Below are 18755 nucleotides of genomic sequence, written 5' to 3' on the forward strand. Positions count from 1 at the left end.
TGAGAAGATCTGCAGAGAAGAACAGAAGAAACTCCCCAAATACAGGTGTGCCAAGCTTGTAGCGTCATACCCAAGAAGACTTGAGGCTGTGATCACTGTCAAAGATGCTTCAACAAAGTGCCGAGTAAAGGGTCTGAATACTTACAGTATGTAAATCTGATATTTTTTTTGCAAAAAAAATGATAAAATGTTTTTGTTTTGTCATTGGGGCAGTGTGTGTAGATTCAGAGGGGAAATGATTTCATCAATTTTAGAATAAGGCTGTAGTGTCACAAAATGAGGAAAAAGTCAAGGGGTCTGAATACTTTCCGAATGCACTTTGTATTTGCTATGCCTCCCCTAGTTCAGATGGAAACAGTTATAGCCATTTTCTGAGGATAACTGACTGAATAATTTTGTATTAGAGTACACAATCAAGATTTGAGCCATACAATTCAGACCATTCAGATGGCAGACTGATCAATTCGCTGACTGATAACTTTTATTTATCTTTCGTAGGCTTTGTCACCATCAGTTGTTACCAGGAGATTCAGCATACAGTAATATTATTTTAAATGAAATGAAAAAAAGTACTAAAAAGGGTGTTCATTAACAAAACAATGTAACTATGATCTACTATACTGAACAAAAATATAAACGCAACATGCAACAATTTAAAAGATTTACTGAGCTACAGTTCATATAAAGGAAATCAGTCAATTAAAATAAATCAATTAGGCTCTAATCTATGTACTTCACATGACTGCGAATACAGATCTGTTGGTCCTAGATACCTTAAACATAAAAGTATGGGTGTGGATCATAAAACCCGTCCGTATCTAGTGTGACCACCATTTGCATCATGCAGCGTGACACATCTCCTTCGCATAGAGTTGATCAGGCTGTTGATTGTGGCCTGTGTAATGTTGTCCCACTCCTCTTCACTGGCTGTGCGAAGTTGCTGGATATTGGTGGGAACTGAAACATGCTGTCATACACGTTGATTCAGAGCCTTCCAAACTTGCTCAATGGGTGACATGTCTGGTGAGTATGCAGGCCATGGAAGAACTATGACATTTACAGCTTCCAGGAATTGTGTATACGTCCTTGCGACATTATCATTCTGAAACACAAGGTGATGGCGGCGGATGAAGGGCACGAGAATGGGCCTCAGGATCTCAATATCTCTGTGCATTCAAATTGCCATCGATAAAATGCAATTGTCTTGGTTGTCCATAGCTTATGCCTGCCCATACCGTAACCCCACCACCACTGGGCATTTTGTTCACAACATTGACATCAGCAAACCGCTTGCCCACACAATGCCATACACATGGTCTACGTTTGAGAGGCTGGTAGGATGTACTGTCAAATTCTCTAAAACAACTTGAGGCGGCTTATGGTAAAGAAACTAACATAGCATTTGTCTGGCAACAGCTCTGGTCGACATTCCTGCAGTCAGCAAGTCAATTGCACGCTCCCGTAAAACTAGAAACATCTCTAGCATTGTGTTTCGTGACAAAATGGCAATTTTTTTAGGGCCTTTTGTCCCCAGCACAAGGTGCACCTGTGTAATGACCATGCTGTTTAATCAGCTTATTGATATGCCACACCTGTCAGGTGGATGGATTATCCTGGCAAAGGAAAAAATGCTCACTAACATGGATGTAAACAAATTTGTGAGCAATAAGCTTTTTCTGGGATCTTTTATTTCAGCCCATGAAACATTGGACCAACACTGTACATGTTGCGTTTATATTTTTGCTCAGTATAATAATGTTTCAATGTATTCCATGACTATATTACGTTATTGTTTTACTGTGGTGGATTCATCTAAAAGTGATTCCTATGAATACAATGAATTTCATAATAAAAAAGGTGTCATAAAAAATGCCAACCATGATCATTTACGACATCTAGGCAGGTGTTTGGAGAGATGTGCTTTCCGAGTGAAGCTGAAAAGGCAGTGGGGGCAGGGATACGGTCTCTCCCCTGTGTGGGTCTTCATGTGGACTTTGACGTGACTCTGTTCATAAAAGCTCTTCCCACATTCTTGGCAGGAGTATGGCTTTATATCACGGTGAGTGTGGGTCCTCATGTGACTGGACAGAGAACCAGAACGGTTAAACCGGCTGGGGCATTCAGGGCATTCAAATGGCTTCTCCCCAGTGTGTAGGAGCTTGTGCTTGGACAGATCCCCAGACTGAGTGAAGCTTTTACTGCACTCGGTACAGGTGTATGGTTTCTCACCCGTGTGAGTCAGGTGATGGTTCTTCAGGTGTGAGAGTCGAAAAAACTTCTTGTCGCACACTGTGCAGTGGTAGGGCCTCTCCCCGGTATGTGAGCGCATGTGTAACTTCAACAACCCCAGCCTCAAGAACGCCCGCCCACAAACCCCACAGTGGTAGTTCTTCTCGTTACTGTGGATCTTCAGGTGTGTTTTCAGATAAGCTTTGTCAGCAAAGTCTTTACCACAAACGGTGCATTTGAAAGGTCTCTCCCCCGAGTGTGTTCGCAGGTGAAGCTTCAGATGGGCCCTGCTTGCATACCGCTTATCGCATTGGGTGCAGGAGAACTTCCGCTCACCAGTGTGAACCGACATGTGAGTCCAGAGGAGCGACTTCCGTTTGAAAGTCTTCCCACAGTCCTGGCATTTGAACGGCTTGAGCCCCGAGTGTATTAACGAGTGATAACGGTAACCGCTGTTCTCTGAGAAGCGCTTGCCGCACTCCTTACATTCGTATGGCTTCTCTCCAGTGTGGATGCGCATGTGAGTGTCCAGGCTCGTAGGAGTACTGAGGATCTTCCCACACTCTGAGCAATGGAAGCCGACTTCCAGACAGACCACAGTCTTAGTGTCCTTAGGTTTAGTGCCCTCTGGTTCTTGACACCGGTGTGGCCCTAGTCCCCAGCAATTCTCAAAGCTCTTCCCACAGTCAGCACAACTGATGTGACCATCGGTGCGAAAAACAGCCATTTTGTGCAAATTCTTGCAGTGCTTCAGCAGGGTTCCCAGGTACGGGAATCTACGGGCACACTGCGGGCAGGGGTGGAGTTTCCCCGGAACCCTGGGGGGACGGGCAGGTTTCTGGGGAAGGGCGGAGGGGTGGGCCTGGCGGGTGTGGATGTGTAGCTGTCGTGGGGTATGGAACATGCAGCTGCACTGGGGACAGCTGTGTGTGGGGGCGTACACGGTTTTACTCTTTGAGACGTGGCTTTTCAACATGGCCAGGTACTGCTTCTGGTGTTTGGTCTTGATGTGGTTCTCCAGGAAGTAACAGTCAGTGAAGGAGATGGTGCAGTGTGGACAAGGAAAGAACTGCGGAGAAGAGACTGAGGGAGAGGGATAAAGAGGTGATTAGGCCTTGAACTCAGAATAGCCTGTATTCTGTTCAGCTTGTGAAGATGAGGAGGACCAAAGATCAACTTTGATAGCTTGCTACTACTATAATAGATTTTTATTAAAAACATTAGGTTTCTTGCCCGTGATGTATTTATCAGAGTTATTGACCTCACAATAAGCCATATTCGAGTAACTTACATTGTGGTGCTGAAACTTGAAGAAGCAGCCGCAGCACAATCGAAAATGGCTCATGGTGCAGAAAGTATGAAAATTTGAGTAGGCATAATTCATTTTAATTAGACTTCACTAACAACAATAGGGCTTTGTGTTGGAGCCTATTTAAGAAATGAGGTAGGCCTACCTGTTTGACAGACTAAAAGGCTATATAGGCTGCTATATCCATAGATTTTATTGGTCAATTCCTACACCCAATATCCACTCTTTAAATAGCATACCTCTGTCAGTGAAGGGCTGTTCATTTAAAACCAAGACTTGAATTTATAAGGTATGAAAGAAAATGGCAAAATGCATGTGTCCGACGCACTATGAACAACTTTTATGAGAAGATTGTTAGCTTAAGATTTAAGAAAATAAAACAGATCTGATTAAATAAAGTGATGTATAACAGAGCTTTGGTCCGAGATGCTTTGTGAAACAAGCTGTAAAACACACGGGACAGATGTGACTCCAATGCATATGGGGGATATGTATTGCTTCATTTCTTTGACATTCAGAGGCTAAACTACAACCTCCTATAGCAGATGAGACAAATGTACTTTGCTGGGGTGGAAAGGTAGGCCTTCTCTGTCTGGGGTGGAAAGGTAGGCCTTCTCTGTCTGGGGTGGAAAGGTAGGCCTTCTCTGTCTGGGGTGGAAAGTTAGGCCTTCTCTGTCTGGGGTGGAAAGGTAGGCCTTCTCTGTATTGGGTGGAAAGGTAGGCCTTCTCTGTCTGGGGTGGAAAGGTAGGCCTTCTCTGTATTGGGTGGAAAGGTAGTCCTAACTTTTGAAAGTACCATGCTCAAATTCCTAATGATGTCTCAGATTTAATTATTTGCAAACAGGGACAGTTTTGTTGCAAACAAGACACACTGATTTGGCATTAGAGAAATATGATAAGATGAACACATAGGCCTCGTTCTCCGTCCATTTGTATTATCCTGTAATTTGTGTTATTAAAAAACGATTCTGCTAATATTTACAATTGCATGAAATGTTTATAAAAAGGCTATTTTTTCTCTGACTTGAAAACACAGTGACAGATTCATGCAATGATTTTACAATAAAGGAGATCTTTCCACCCCAACTCTTGTCCACGACGAACCCACAACCTTCAGGCCCTCAGCCCTGTGTGCTATAAAAATTCTTACATTGCCATCTAATGCACACAGGTCGAATAACAGTTTATAAAACTACATATGTAAGGCTCTAGTCTGTCCAAGAAGTGAGGATAAATGCGAGGCATTTTTTCTGGTACCCGCTTTGTGTTTTAATTCTTATTTGGGTATAGGGGAGGGTCACTTGTTTTTTTACAGTCTTCAGGGAGGGTTTAGGTTAAATATATTTTGCTGAAGGGAGGCCATCCATTTTCATTAGAGGTCTGATTTTCTTCATCTAACCCTTATTGTAAATAATGTTAACTCCCTATGGGGTGGGAGAGGGAACACATAAAAAAGAGAAATGTAATTTTCCTAATTCCAGAATAAAGAAATAATCCCTGCTGATATCAAATTAAAATCTTCAGAAATGTATCACCCATTTTCACTGCAGTATTGGGTGTAGACTGGAGTATGTACATGTCCTACCTTCACTGTTGTCTTCATCCCTCCTGGCATCTGTCTCCTCCTTCACCAAACGCACTTTAGTTTCTCTCAGAAGAGTCTTAAGCACCACCTTATAGATTAGAAAGATGAAGAAACCACAGTAAGCATAAACCAACAACCTTCACTGAACAAAAATATAAAACGCAACGTGCAACAATTTCAAGGATTTTACCGAGTTACAGTTCATAGAAGGAAATCGGTCAATTAAAATAAATTAGGCCCTGGTCTATGGATGTGACCTGTGTAATGTTATCCCACTCCTCTTCAATGGCTATGTGAAGTTGCTGGATATTGGCGGGAACTGGAACATGCTGTCGTACACGTCAATCCAGAGCACCCTAAACTCGCTCAATGGGTGACATGTCTGGCGAGTATGCATGGCACGACAATGGGCCTCAGGATCTCGTCACGGTATCTCGTGTATTCAAATTACCATCGATAAAATACAATTATGTTTGTTGTCCATAGCTTATGCCTGCCCATACCATAACCCCACCACCACTGGGCACTCTGTTCACAACGTTGACATCAGCAAACCAAGGTTAGCATTTGTCCACTGAAGTCGGTTATGACTTCAAACTGCAGTCAGGTCAAGACCCTGGTGAGGACGACGAGCAGCAGATGAGCTTCTCCGAGATGGTTTCTGACCGTTTGTGCAGAAATTCTTTGGTTGTGCAAACACACAGTTTCATCAGCTGTCAAGGTGGCTGGTCTCAGACGATCCCACAGGTGAAGGACCCAGATGTGTAGGTCCTGGGTTGGTGTGGTTACCACATGCCAAATTCTCTAAAATGACATTGGAGATGGCTTATGGTAGAGAAATTAACATTAAATTCTCTGGCAACAGCTCTGGTGGACAGTCTTGTAGTCAGCATGCCAATTGTGGCATTGTGTTGTGTGACAAAAACTGCACATTTTAGAGTGGCTTTTTATTGTCCCCAGCATAATGATCATTCTGTTTAATCAGCTTCTTGATATGCCACACCAGTCAGGTGGATGGATTATCTTGGCAAAGGAGAAATGCTCACGAACAGGGATGTAAACAAATGTGTGCACAATAAGCTTTTTGTGCATATGGAACATTTCTGGGATCTTTTATTTCAGCTCATGAAACCAACACCTTACATAATTTGTTTATGAGCTGTCCATTTTCGATTGATTGTGCTGCGGCTGCAGCTTTAGTTTCAGCACAATGTAAGTTACTCAAATCTGGTTTATTGAGAGGTCAGTAACTGATAAATACACCATGGGCAAGAAACATAATTGATTTAATTAAAAACAATATAGTAGCCGCAAGCTATCAAAGTTGACCTCCGGTCCTCCTCATCTTCGCACTCTCCTTCTCAAACTGAACAGGACACAGGATATAGACTAGTCAGCGAGCAAGATTAACTATCTTTTGGACTAGGCCTAATCAAAAAGTATTTGCGGAAGAAGCATTTGACTCTCTTTCTGAACTGCCACCGTAGGCCTACACAGCACAGCCATTGGTTAGGCAGATCAGCAAGAGTAGAGCAGGCCAGGGCTTGGAATATCCATTGCAGTGTATAATGCAGCCTAGTTGTATTTACACCATCCCAGTAGCTATCTTAGAAATATAACTCTGCTCTGTGCATCACACTAAATAGCCAATAGGCTCACTTGATATTGAGGGACCAGCTGAGAATCAGAGATGAGGGGCAGCATCAGGCACGTCGATAAATAGCCTAATAAGCAACTAATTCTAAAACACTGAGAATTTGAAATTACATGACCCCCCCCCCCCCCCCCGGACTAGATTTTCCTCCAGGTAACCATGTTGGGGAAAGACTACTAACTCATCTTACGTTGGACAATTTTGTTAGTATCACCACAGGACTCCTCGATATCTTGCTATACCGGGTCGCTTGGTTGGACGTAGTTTGATGTTGCTTGACGTGCTTTTGCTTCTCCAGCAAAGGACGTTTGGAATGGTCACCAATTTCCTTCCGTTCAAAGTCTCCTGGTTCTTTTTTTATTCGGATGGAGTTGAAAGTAACCCCATTAGTGTTAGACTGTATAGTCCTCTTGGTTGTGTTGCTTTGCCCTTTCCCAGGTTTGTTATTCATCGTGTGAACTTGAGTATCTCCGTCGACACGTTCCCCTTCCTTTGAATTCTGAGAGAAAGACTAGCTAGGTAACGTTAGACTGAACTCAAGACCAGCTCACCACAATGATATCCTATCCAACACACTAAAAAATAAAACATTAGGCTGCACTATCCAAAAAATAAATCCGCAGAATTATGCAGAAACTATACATCTGCATGACTCAAATGCTGAAGCCTAACTGATTATTGATAGAACATCCATGTGGCATGCGCAGTATCTGCGCAAATATGAACACACGAAAGAGCATGCCGTCAATCACTTCCGGAGTCAACAAATCTTCCACACATTTCAGGAAGGTTATCTAACCTGCAAGAAGATCATATCAAACAGATTGTCATACATTGGCAAGACTTGCTTTTCAGAGAAACTAGCTATATTCCGTAGGGAATGCAGTCAGTGCTACGATAGCTGTAAATGTTAAGTGAAAGGCTTGTTGTGTGACTGGGCTGACTGAGTTAGCATGCTATGGATTTCTCTGTTTTAGAAACGGTGGTTGCACAGTTGGTTAGCATCCTAGCTACACCAAACGTAAACTTTAGCTAACTAGCTAGTATCGACAAAATGACTCACATGCTTGCTGTCATCTGTTAAATCTGGTTTAGATCACTATACCGTCAGCTAGCTAGCCACCAACACCAACTTTCTCCACTCTCTACCTCAATAGGTTGCCTCTCTAAAGAAAAGGTAAAGTTACATTATATTGCACATGAGCGTCCTCTGTATACTTTCCATGGCGGCTCGAAGCTTCACATTGTCGGGGGCGTCCGGCGGTCTGATACGGTCGCCTGTATTGTTCCCGTGTTCGATCACAAGGTGAGTTGGGTTTCATATATAATATGTGGAGTATTGTTGCTGTCAGGTGGCCCGTCACCCCTCTGTCACTGTTGGGGGGGTTAGGAGCGGGCTTGGGGCTGATTGTGCGGCTACTACACTTGTCACGTCTTTAACAACACCAAAGCTGCCATACACCCGGAGCTACTCGCCTGTTTTTAGATGATCATGATTTACTTAAAGTTTGCTGGACCCATCTGACAATGGGTACAAGTCTATTTATTGTTTGTTTTGACGTCAGCACACAGGTGAGACTGCAGTCTTTCTAAGGGCCATATAGGTTATACACGTAACTGACCGTTGTGCTGATTCGCTTGGCTACATTATTTTCTGATAGACAGACATGTTTAAATAAAGTAGGCATTTCTGTTGTCTTTTCAGGAAAATGTAATCCAGAAGACAAACGGACCATCTAGAGAGGACAGCCAGCAACTACAGACAAGATGTGAGTGACCATCCAGCTGTGTTTGTACTGCAGCAACAAACCTGTGGCTTATGCAATCCAAAACTGAAAACAGTTTTAGATCTGTGTTATGATGAGACTGACAATATCGAAGACATTTTGTTAATCTGTGTTTGTCTAGGCTAAAGGTTTCTAATGTACAGATTCTCAACTATTGCCACAGTTTACTTGTGTTAATCTTCATAATTGATTGACAGGTTATTTCATTTGTAAACTGTGTGTTGGTGTGTGTGTCCAGCATGTATATCCGGCGCGGGTATGTGGCATCATGGACGAGTCTGAGACAGTGAAACGCCTCCGGCTAGCTGTCCATCCAGACTTTACTTTCAGAGCTGGACAGTGGTGAGTAGTACAGTACTGTCATTTGTTTGGCTACATCCATAGCTCATTGAAAGGAGACTGAATACAGCATTTACACCAATGGCTTTGGGGAGAGGATGTTTACACCTATCCAATCCTTTCAGACCTGCACAAGTGCGTAGGCTATAGGTATGGGTAGATACGCTATAGGGGGAGAGGCAGTGTGTTGTCACAGTTAAATTAACCAGTATATCACATCAACAGTTTGGACAAAAGGTCCATACAGGGGTATAGAGGTTATCAAATTCATTATCTGGCACAGGCTGCTGTCAATCATCACGCACAGTAAGATAAATTACCTGCTGCAATCCATCAAGGTCTTGCGCAAACCACATTTTATAATGGCTGTAATACCTTTACCAGGCACTAGAGGGAAGTGTTGTATTGAATGTGTGTAATGCTATTTACAGTGTTGCTCTCCCCTGCCACTGTTCCCCAGGTCATTGTGTTAAAAGACAATGTTTTCAATCAACCCACCTGGTTAAAATACAGGTAAATAAATAAGTTGATAAACAAATGCATATGATGACAGCAGGAAGCAGTTAGGGGGGATTTCCAACTTACAAGATTGTTTCAGACCCACTTACAGGCTTCATAACATGTGCCATTTAGCACTCTGTTTTTCCAAAGCGACTTCGTCATGCGTGCATTCATTACCAATGGGTAGTCCCGGGAATCAAACTCACTACCCTGGCGTTACACGTGGCACGCTCTACCCACTGAGCTACAAAGGAAAACGGCATTAATATTGTAGCTAAAAGCAAAGCACACATCCATAAACATGTTTAATTTATGATGTAAAAGTACATTCAGTTGATAAATATCCCCTTCAACTCTGTGGTCCATACTGTTGGTGGGCGGTTTGTGTATAAACAGAAGAGGTTGGTGAGTTGCCCTGCCGGTGTTCAGTAATGGATGTAAAACGGATGTAAATACCATACCTTACACCTCCTCCAGTCCATATGACAGATGGGTAGGAGGAGTGGGAGAAACATATGTGTGTGTCTCTGTTTACGTGTCAGAGAGGGAGAGATGCTTGCTAGTTGTTATTGCCTTGGAGGGCTGTGCACTCTTTTTCTCCAAACTTGTGGAAAGTTACCACTTCCTGTGGTATGTTATGTAAAGATATGTGAGTGACATGGACACATGCTGTACATTTTGAGGTTGCGTTTGAATCCGTTAGATTACGTTCTCAGTTGGACATGTTTTGCATTATTTAAAAATAAGGATTCTCTTTTTGTCTCTCGGTCTGTCTCTCTGTGTGTCCAGGGTGGACTTCTTTATACCTGGTATGGAGAAGGTAGGAGGATTCTCAGTTTGTTCCAGTCCAGGTCTGTTGCAGAGAGAGGGCGTTATCGAGCTGGCTGTCAAATACACAGAACATCCCCCCCGCACATTGGATACACACCAAGGTGAGTGAGTGAGTGTGTGTACATTGAAATGAACATTTTCACATGTAGTTTTAGTTTCTGCATCAAAATCAATAGCATTGTCAGTGTCTGTCAGTCTTTCTGCCTGTCTCTCCATCTGGTGTGTGTGTGTTTTTCTAGATTGTATTGTAAGTCTGATCTCATCCAGTAGCTGTGTCTTCTCTGAGCAGTAAGCTGTGTGTGACTGTGGTTGTCGCCACATAAAGCTGTCTGATATTCCACAGTAAAGTGGTTGGAGACTGTACTCAGCCCTGGGATTGTTTGATGAGCCTGTTGTTAACTCTTCCGTCTGTACTGGGTTTGAGTGTGGGGACTGTGACAACAGATAAAGCAGAGGAGTGTGTGTGTGTATAATGGGAAAAGGAGAGGGAATTTGCTGCTGTTGTTTTCAAAATACCCCCCCCCCCCCCCTACCAGCTATAAGATCTCTCTCTCCCATCGTGTGTGTGTGTAACAGCTGTGTGTGTGTGTGTGTGTGTAACAGCAGTGTGTGTAACAGCAGTGTTACAGAAGCCATCCTGCTTCACGCCGCTGACCTGCTATGACAGAATCCCGCAAAAGTAGGGAGGGGCTACAATAGGCTCCACCCACCTCTGCTACAGCGCCAAGAACGCACAAGAGCTGCTCTTCAAAGTGAGGGGAGGGGGGTACGTGGGTTGACTCATAACTCGCAATCCCTGTGGTTATATCGGCAGGGCGGGTGGGTAGGGAGGGGGGAGTAGGTGGGTCGACTCATCTATTGGCAACATTGAGGTTTCTTTTATAATTTATTATCTGCTGTTAGTGTGTAGCCTAAGGGACTTCAAATCAATTTCTATTGGTCACATATTTAGCAGATGTTATTGCGGGTGTAGAGAAACGTGTTCATAGCTCCAACAGTGCAGTAGTATCTGTCAAAATGGCACGTCAAGGGAACTGTGCTGTTCAGATGGGTTAAATGGAATAGTAACCTAACTGAAATCTGGACTGTAGGTCTATAACCTCTCACATTGCCTAATATAACATTAACGCCTGCAGAATGAAGCATTTGTTGCAGTAAAATTACACACCAAATGTAAATTTTGACTCGGGAACAGGAGTGGGGAAATATGATTTATTTATTTCAGCATAGAGAATGAATACACGGTTAGCACTGCCACATTTACAGACGGTCCCTATCTTTTATAAGCATCATAAAAGCTGATTTTAGTCATTCAACCACATAAAATATGCATCCAAGCCAAACAAAACATTTTTTGGCTCGTTTTAACAGCTTTTAATTTCCTTAAAACCGGTCAAACTGATGTCAGTTTGAAAATGTTGCTTTCTTTGCGTTATTGCATTTTCTCCCCAGTCCCTAAACATCTTTGCTGTGAGAGAAGCAGAGAGTATTTTTATTTTATTAGGATCCCCATTATGGTGACATTTGGTCTTACTGGTGTCTGACACATAACAAAAAAGACTACAGATAAGACTTTACAATTTACATGCATTCAAAAACATGAACATGTAGTGTGTGTATCAGTTACACACACACACACACACACACACATATAGAAAGTAGGGGAGAGGCGTTGTGCCGTGAAGTGTTGCTTTATTTGTTTTTTGAAACCAGGTTTGCTCTTCACTATGGAAGGGAGTTCCATGCAGTCATGGCTCTATAATACTGTACGTTTCCTTGAATTTGTTCTGGACTTGAGGACTGTGAAAAGACTTCTGGTGGCATGTCTGGTGGGGGAAAGTGTATGTTTCTCAGTGCTGTATGTAAGTTGACTGTGCAAACAATTTGGAATTTCTTATAACTTGAAGTGATGCAGTCAGTCTTTCCTCAACTCTTAGCCAAGAGAGTCTGCCATGCATTGTATCGATATCACCCCACTGATTACAATGAAGAGTAAAATGTCTCGCTCTGTTCTGGGTTAGCTGCAGTTTAACTAGGTCCATCTTTGCAGAACTTGACTATAATCAAGATGACCACCCTTGATGCATTCATTCTATCGATTTATGACATTCTGGTGAGCAAGGGTTTACAGTTGAAGTCGGAAGTTTACATACAACGTAGCCAAATACATTTAAACTCAGTTTTTCCACAATTCCTGACATTTAATCCTAGTAAAAAGTCCCTGTCTTAGGTCGGTTATTATTTTAAGAATGTGAAATGTTAATAATAGTGATTTATTTCATATTTTATTTATTCCATTACATTCCCAGTGGGTCAGAAGTTTACATACACTCAATTAGTATTTGGTAGCATTGCCTTTAAATGGTTTAACTTGGGTCAAACGTTTCAGGTAGCCTTCCACAAGCTTCCCATAATAAGTTGGGCGAATTTTGGCCCATTCCTCCTGACAGAGCTGGTGTAACTGAGTCAGGTTTGTAGGCCTCCTTGCTCGCACACGCTTTTTCAGTTCTGCCCACAAATGTTCTATAGGCTTGAGGTCAGGGCTTTGTGATAGCCACTCCAATACATTGACTTTGTTGTCCTTAAACCATTTTGCCACAACTTTGGAAGTATGCTTGGGGTCATTGCTATTTTCGACCAAGCTTTAACTTCCTGACATGTCTTGAGATGTTGTTTCAATATATGCAAATTGTTTATTATTTTGTGAAGTGCACCAGTGCCTCCTGCAGCAAAGCACCCCCACAACATGATGCTGCCACCCCCGTTCTTCACGGTTGGGATGGTGTTCTTCGGCTTGCAAGCCTCCCCCTTTTTCCTCCAAACATAACGATGGTGATTATGGTCAAACAGTTCTATTTTTGTTTCATCAGACCAGAGGACATTTCTCAAATGTACAATCTTTGTCGCCATGTGCAGTTGCAAACCGTAGTCTGGCTTTTTTATGGCGAATTTGGAGCAGTGGCTTCTTCCTTACTGAGCAGCCTTTCCGGTTATGTCGATATAGGACTTATTTTACTGTGGATATAGATACTTTTGTACCTGTTTCCTCCAGCATCTTCACAAGTTCCTTTGCTGCTGTTCTGGGATTAATTTGCACTTTTCGCACCAAAGTATGTTCATCTCTAGGAGACAGAACACGTCTCCTTCCTGAGCGGTATGACGGCTGTGTGGTCCCATGGTGTTTATACTTGCGTACTATTGTTTGTACAGATGAACGTGGTACCTTCAGGCATTTGGACATTTCTCCCAAGGATGAACCAGACTTGTGGAGGTCTACAATTATTTTTCTGGGGTCTTGGCTGGTTTCTTTTGATTTTCCCATGATGTCAAGCAAAAGAGGCACGAAGTTTGAAGGTAGCCTTGAAATACATCCACAGGTACACCTCCATTTGACTCAAATTATGTCAATTAGCCTATCAGAAGCTGCTAAAGGCATGACAGAATTTTCTGGAATTTTTCCAAGCTGTTTAAAGGCACAGTCAACTTAGTGTATGCAAACTTCTGACCCACTGGAATTGTGATACAGTGAAATAATCACAAAGTAGATGTCCTAATCGACTTGCCAAAACTATAGTTTGTTAACAAGAAATTTGTGGAGTGGTTGAAAAACAAGTTTTAATGACTCTAACCTAAGTGTGTAAACTTCTGACTTAAACAACTTTGTCTTCTAAAGCAACAAGTAATGACAGAAGAGAAGTTGCATGGGTCTAATTATAGACATGTTGACTAACAAACAGCCTCTCAAAAAATAATTCCGCTGTCTGACTGTAGACTACTGTGCATTTTCTATATTAGCGGGTTAGTGTTGGGTGTGGGCCTCAGATTTCCACTTTATCACATATAGCCGGGTGGTTGCGGATGGGTTATTAGCAAATGTGGGCTGGTGAAAAAAACAGTTGACCCACGCATCACTAGTGTGCGTGTTAGTGTTACTGAGCTACAGTTCATATAAGGAAATCAGTCAATTTAAATAAATTCATTTGGCCCTAATCTATGGATTTCACATGACTGGGAATACAGATATGCATCTGTTCGTCACAGATACATAAAAAAAAATAAAGTATGGGTGTGGATCATAAAACCCGTCCGTATCTAGTGTGACCACCATTAGCCTCATGCAGCGCGACATCTCCTTCGCATAGAGTTGATCAGGCTGTTGATTGTGACCTGTGGAATGTTGTCCCACTCCTCTTCAATGGCTGTGAGAAGTTGCAAGTCCCAAATTTGCTCAATGGGTGACATATCAGGTGAATATGTAGGCCATAGAAAACTGGAACATTTTCAGCTTCCAGGAATTGTGTACAGATCTTTGTGACATGGGGCCATGCATTATCATGCTGAAACATGAGGTGATGGCGGCGGATGAATGGCACAACAATGGGCCTCATGATCTCATCACAATATCTCTGTGCAATCAAATTGCCATCAATAAAATTCAATTGTGTTCGTTATCCGTAGCTTATGCCTGCCAATCCACAACCCCACCATCATGGTACAGTTGAAACCTGGATTCATTATTGAAGAGCACACTTCTCCAGCGTGCCAGTGGCCATTGAAGGTGAGCATTTGTCCACTGAAGTCGTTCACGACACCGAACTGCAGTCAGGTCAAGACCCTGGTGAGGACGATGAGCACCGCAGATGAGCTTCTCTGAGACGGTTTCTGACAGTTTGTGCAGAAATTCTTTGGTTGTACAAACCCACAGTTTCATCAGCTGTCTGGGTGGCTGGTCTCAGATGATCCAGCAGGTGAAGAAGCTGGATGTGGCGGTGCTGGGCTGGCGTGGTTACACGTGGTCTGTGGTTGTGAGACCAGTTGGACTACTGCCTAATTCTCTAAAAAGACTTGAGGCAGCTTATGGTAGAGACATTTAAATAAAATGTCCTGGAAACAGCTGTGGTGGACATTTCTGCAGTCAACATACCAATAGCATGTTCCTTCATCTTGAGACATCAGTAGCCTTGTGACAAAACTGCACATTTTAGAGCGGCCTTTTATTGTCCCCAGCACAAGGTGAACCTGTGTAATAATCATTCTGGTTAATCAGCTTCTTGATATGCCACACCTGTCAGGTGTCATAATCCATCCGGATTATCTTGGCAAAGCAGAAATGCTCACTGACAAATTTGTTCACAACATTTGAGAGAAATAAGCTTTTTTTTTGTGCGTATGGAACATTTCTGGGATCTTGTATTTCAGCTCATGGGACCAACACTTTACATGTTGCGTTTATATTCTTGTTCAGTGTTTGTATATATCTAGTTGTATTATATCAGGGTTTGTGTGTGGGAATGAGACCAATAATTGTTCCTCCTTGTCCCTGCTCTTCTTCTCTGCTCTCAGAAAACCATCATAGATGTGTGTAAAGAATTCCCAGAGAAATTCTCCTGTGACATCCACATCACTGCACAGGCGGCAGACATCGACCAGGAACTCCAACCGTCCATGAACCGTAAGTACTACAGAATGACTTTAACACAACCACAAATGTTTACTGAGACAATCTGCAAGAGGTTGGAAATTAAACTAACTGGATATGTTTCGTTTGGCTGTTAAAAAATACATTCCCGCCTCCCGGGTGGCGCAGTGGTTAAGGGCGCTGTACTGCAGCGCCAGCTGTGCCATCAGAGTCCTGGGTTCGCGCCCAGGCTCTGTCGTAACCGGCCGCGACCGGGAGGTCCGTGGGGCGACGCACAATTGGCCTAGCGTCGCCCGGGTTAGGGAGGGCTTGGTCGGTAGGGGTGTCCTTGTCTCATCGCGCACCAGCGACTCCTGTGGCGGGCTGGGCGCAGTGTACGCTAGCCAAGGTGGCCAGATGCACGGTGTTTCCTCCGGCGCATTGGTGCGGCTGGCTTCCCGGGTTGGATGTGCGCTGTGTTAAAGAAGCAGCGGCTTGTGTATCGGAGGACGCATGACTTTCAACCTTCGTCTCTCCCGAGCCCGTACGGGAGTTGTAGCGATGAGACAAGATAGTAGCTACTACAACAATTGGATACTACGAAAATTGGGGAGAAAAAGGGGTAAAATTCAAAAAAATAAAAAATAAATAAAAAATAATACATTCCCAATTAATTTAAATGGATGCTAGTCCATAAAATGACAGCACTACATGAAAGTACATTTTCCATGTCTTTTTATTTCTATTTCTTTAAATAAATGTTGATTTGATCTTCCACAGGCGGGAGGCTATCAGAGGGGGAGTTGCGTCGCCACGTCGACCCTAACACTATGCTGTGTTACCTGTGTGGCCCTCCACCTATGATAGAGAGCATGGTCCAGACCCTGCTCAGTTTAGGCCTATCCCAGGACAGGATACTGTTTGAGAAGTGGTGGTAGTGCGTACTGGAGACAGACCTCTTCTTCAACTATCCACTGCTGCGTCACTTGATATTGTATATCAATGGTGGGAGGACCCACCCTGCTCTCCCCCCCAGTCCCTATGATATCAATGGTGGGAGGACCCACCCTGCTCTCCCCCCCCAGTCCCTATGATATCAATGGTGGGAGGACCCACCCTGCTCTCCCCCCCAGTCCCTATGATATCAATGGTGGGAGGACCCACCCTGCTCTCCCCCCCAGTCCCTATGATATCAATGGTGGGAGGACCCACCCTGCTCTCCTCCCCAGTCCCTATGATATCAATGGTGGGAGGACCCACCCTGCTCTCCCCCCCAGTCCCTATGATATCAATGGTGGGAGGACCCACCCTGCTCTCCTCCCCCAGTCCCTATGATATCAATGGTGGGAGGACCCACCCTGCTCTCCCCCCCAGTCCCTATGATATCAATGGTGGGAGGACCCACCCTGCTCTCCCCCCCAGTCCCTATGATATCAATGGTGGGAGGACCCACCCTGCTCTCCCCCCCAGTCCCTATGATATCAATGGTGGGAGGACCCACCCTGCTCTCCTCCCCCAGTCCCTATGATATCAATGGTGGGAGGACCCACCCTGCTCTCCCCCCCAGTCCCTATGATATCAATGGTGGGAGGACCCACCCTGCTCTCCCCCCCCAGTCCCTATGATATCAATGGTGGGAGGACCCACCCTGCTCTCCCCCCCAGTCCCTATGATATCAATGGTGGGAGGACCCACCCTGCTCTCCTCCCCAGTCCCTATGATATCAATGGTGGGAGGACCCACCCTGCTCTCCCCCCCAGTCCCTATGATATCAATGGTGGGAGGACCCACCCTGCTCTCCCCCCCAGTCCCTATGATATCAATGGTGGGAGGACCCACCCTGCTCTCCTCCCCAGTCCCTATGATATCAATGGTGGGAGGACCCACCCTGCTCTCCCCCCCAGTCCCTATGATATCAATGGTGGGAGGACCCACCCTGCTCTCCTCCCCCAGTCCCTATGATATCAATGGTGGGAGGACCCACCCTGCTCTCCCCCCAGTCCCTATGAGTTCTAAGACCAACCCAGCACACACCACCCAGACCACGCACCTGCCCACGTTACCATGGCAACATGTTTGGGGCCTTTGGACCATATTTTTCCGCAGGTGTGACCTGGCTGCATCACTTGATTCATTTTAGAAATAAATGTGTATTTCTACCAGGTACCAACTTGTACAACTGGCTTGACTCGGCTACAATTTGAACAAATCTCTCTTTACCGGAATATTCAACTCAACTATCACCTGACTCGGGTGTTCACCAAATGCAATGAACATCAGTTGTACAACCTGAGTGTGTATGGGGCCATTGATCTGAGCCTGGCTGATGGTGATCTCTGACCTGTGTGAAGTGCAGTATAATGAGTGTATATATAGCTTTCCTGATGATCCACTACAAGGATGGAGAAACACACTCAAACTGTCCTCAACTCATTGACTGTAATAAACGGAATCCTGCAGGGATGCAAACTAGTCACCTTTTGGCGTAATTCGCCGTTTTGAATCCAAAATAGGTGACCTACGTGATTCGTGTAGATCCGATGAAAAAAGTTTGGGGGGGGGTGGGTTGGATCACAGCTGTCTGTAAGCGAACGAGTAAACCGCGTTTGTAGCAATGCTGACTATGCAAGGCTCCGCCAATCGTTTACATAACAGAATGGAAGAAAGTAGAGACAGCCAATCACTAGTTACAGCACCAGCGCGCGCACTTGAAAGGCAGCTTGTCAGTGCCCCCTGAACGATAACGTTAGGTGATAAGCCTGACCAGGGTGAGAAGGTGACGAAGCGGATTTCTGAAATGAAAACCGGGGACATTTCCAGTTCGGTGGTCAATATATAATTAGAAATATCCCATGTTATTATCTATGAAATAAAAAAAAAGGGGACAATTCCGTTTTCATGTATTTAGTCTAACAGGCAGACTGATAGACAGAGAAAACAACTGTTACAGAAACACTACAGACAAGACAGAACTGTCCAATCTGAACAGCCATTCAGTGGTCCTGGTCGTCTAGGTAGAATAAGAGCAGAAGAGAACATGAGCAAAATTGGAACAAAATCTGACAATAGTATATGTGAAATACTTAACATAATAAAGAAAAGATGCTGATGAGATTGGTAAC

At 44.0% G+C, this 18755-nt stretch overlaps 1 protein-coding gene and 1 pseudogene across 1 annotated transcript; one reads left to right on the top strand and one right to left on the bottom strand.

Moving 5' to 3' along the window:
- Positions 1-466: 466 nt before the first annotated feature.
- On the bottom strand, positions 467-7499 carry LOC139392034 (oocyte zinc finger protein XlCOF6-like). Its single transcript, XM_071139684.1, has 3 exons — positions 6968-7499; positions 5124-5211; positions 467-3312 (listed from the first exon to the last, which is right to left on the bottom strand). Exons 1-3 carry the CDS (start codon positions 7226-7228, stop codon positions 1883-1885), a joined length of 1779 nt encoding a protein of 592 aa, XP_070995785.1. The 5' UTR covers positions 7229-7499; the 3' UTR covers positions 467-1882.
- Positions 7500-8486: 987 nt separating this feature from the next.
- Positions 8487-16754, top strand: LOC139391902 (oxidoreductase NAD-binding domain-containing protein 1-like; annotated as a pseudogene).
- The last annotated feature ends 2001 nt before the right edge of the window (positions 16755-18755 follow it).

Source organism: Oncorhynchus clarkii, chromosome 32, assembly GCF_045791955.1.
Source record: "Oncorhynchus clarkii lewisi isolate Uvic-CL-2024 chromosome 32, UVic_Ocla_1.0, whole genome shotgun sequence".
In the NCBI taxonomy this organism is placed as follows: Eukaryota; Metazoa; Chordata; class Actinopteri; order Salmoniformes; family Salmonidae; genus Oncorhynchus; species Oncorhynchus clarkii.

Coding starts and splice junctions, on each gene's coding strand:
- LOC139392034 (XM_071139684.1), bottom strand. CDS start 7,228: ATGAATAACAAACCTGGGAAAGGGCAAAGCAACACAACCAAGAGGACT. Junction 5,212..6,967: donor TACTAACAAAATTGTCCAAC/GTAAGATGAGTT, acceptor CTAATCTATAAG/GTGGTGCTTAAGACTCTTCT. Junction 3,313..5,123: donor GGATGAAGACAACAGTGAAG/GTAGGACATGTA, acceptor CCTCTCCCTCAG/TCTCTTCTCCGCAGTTCTTT.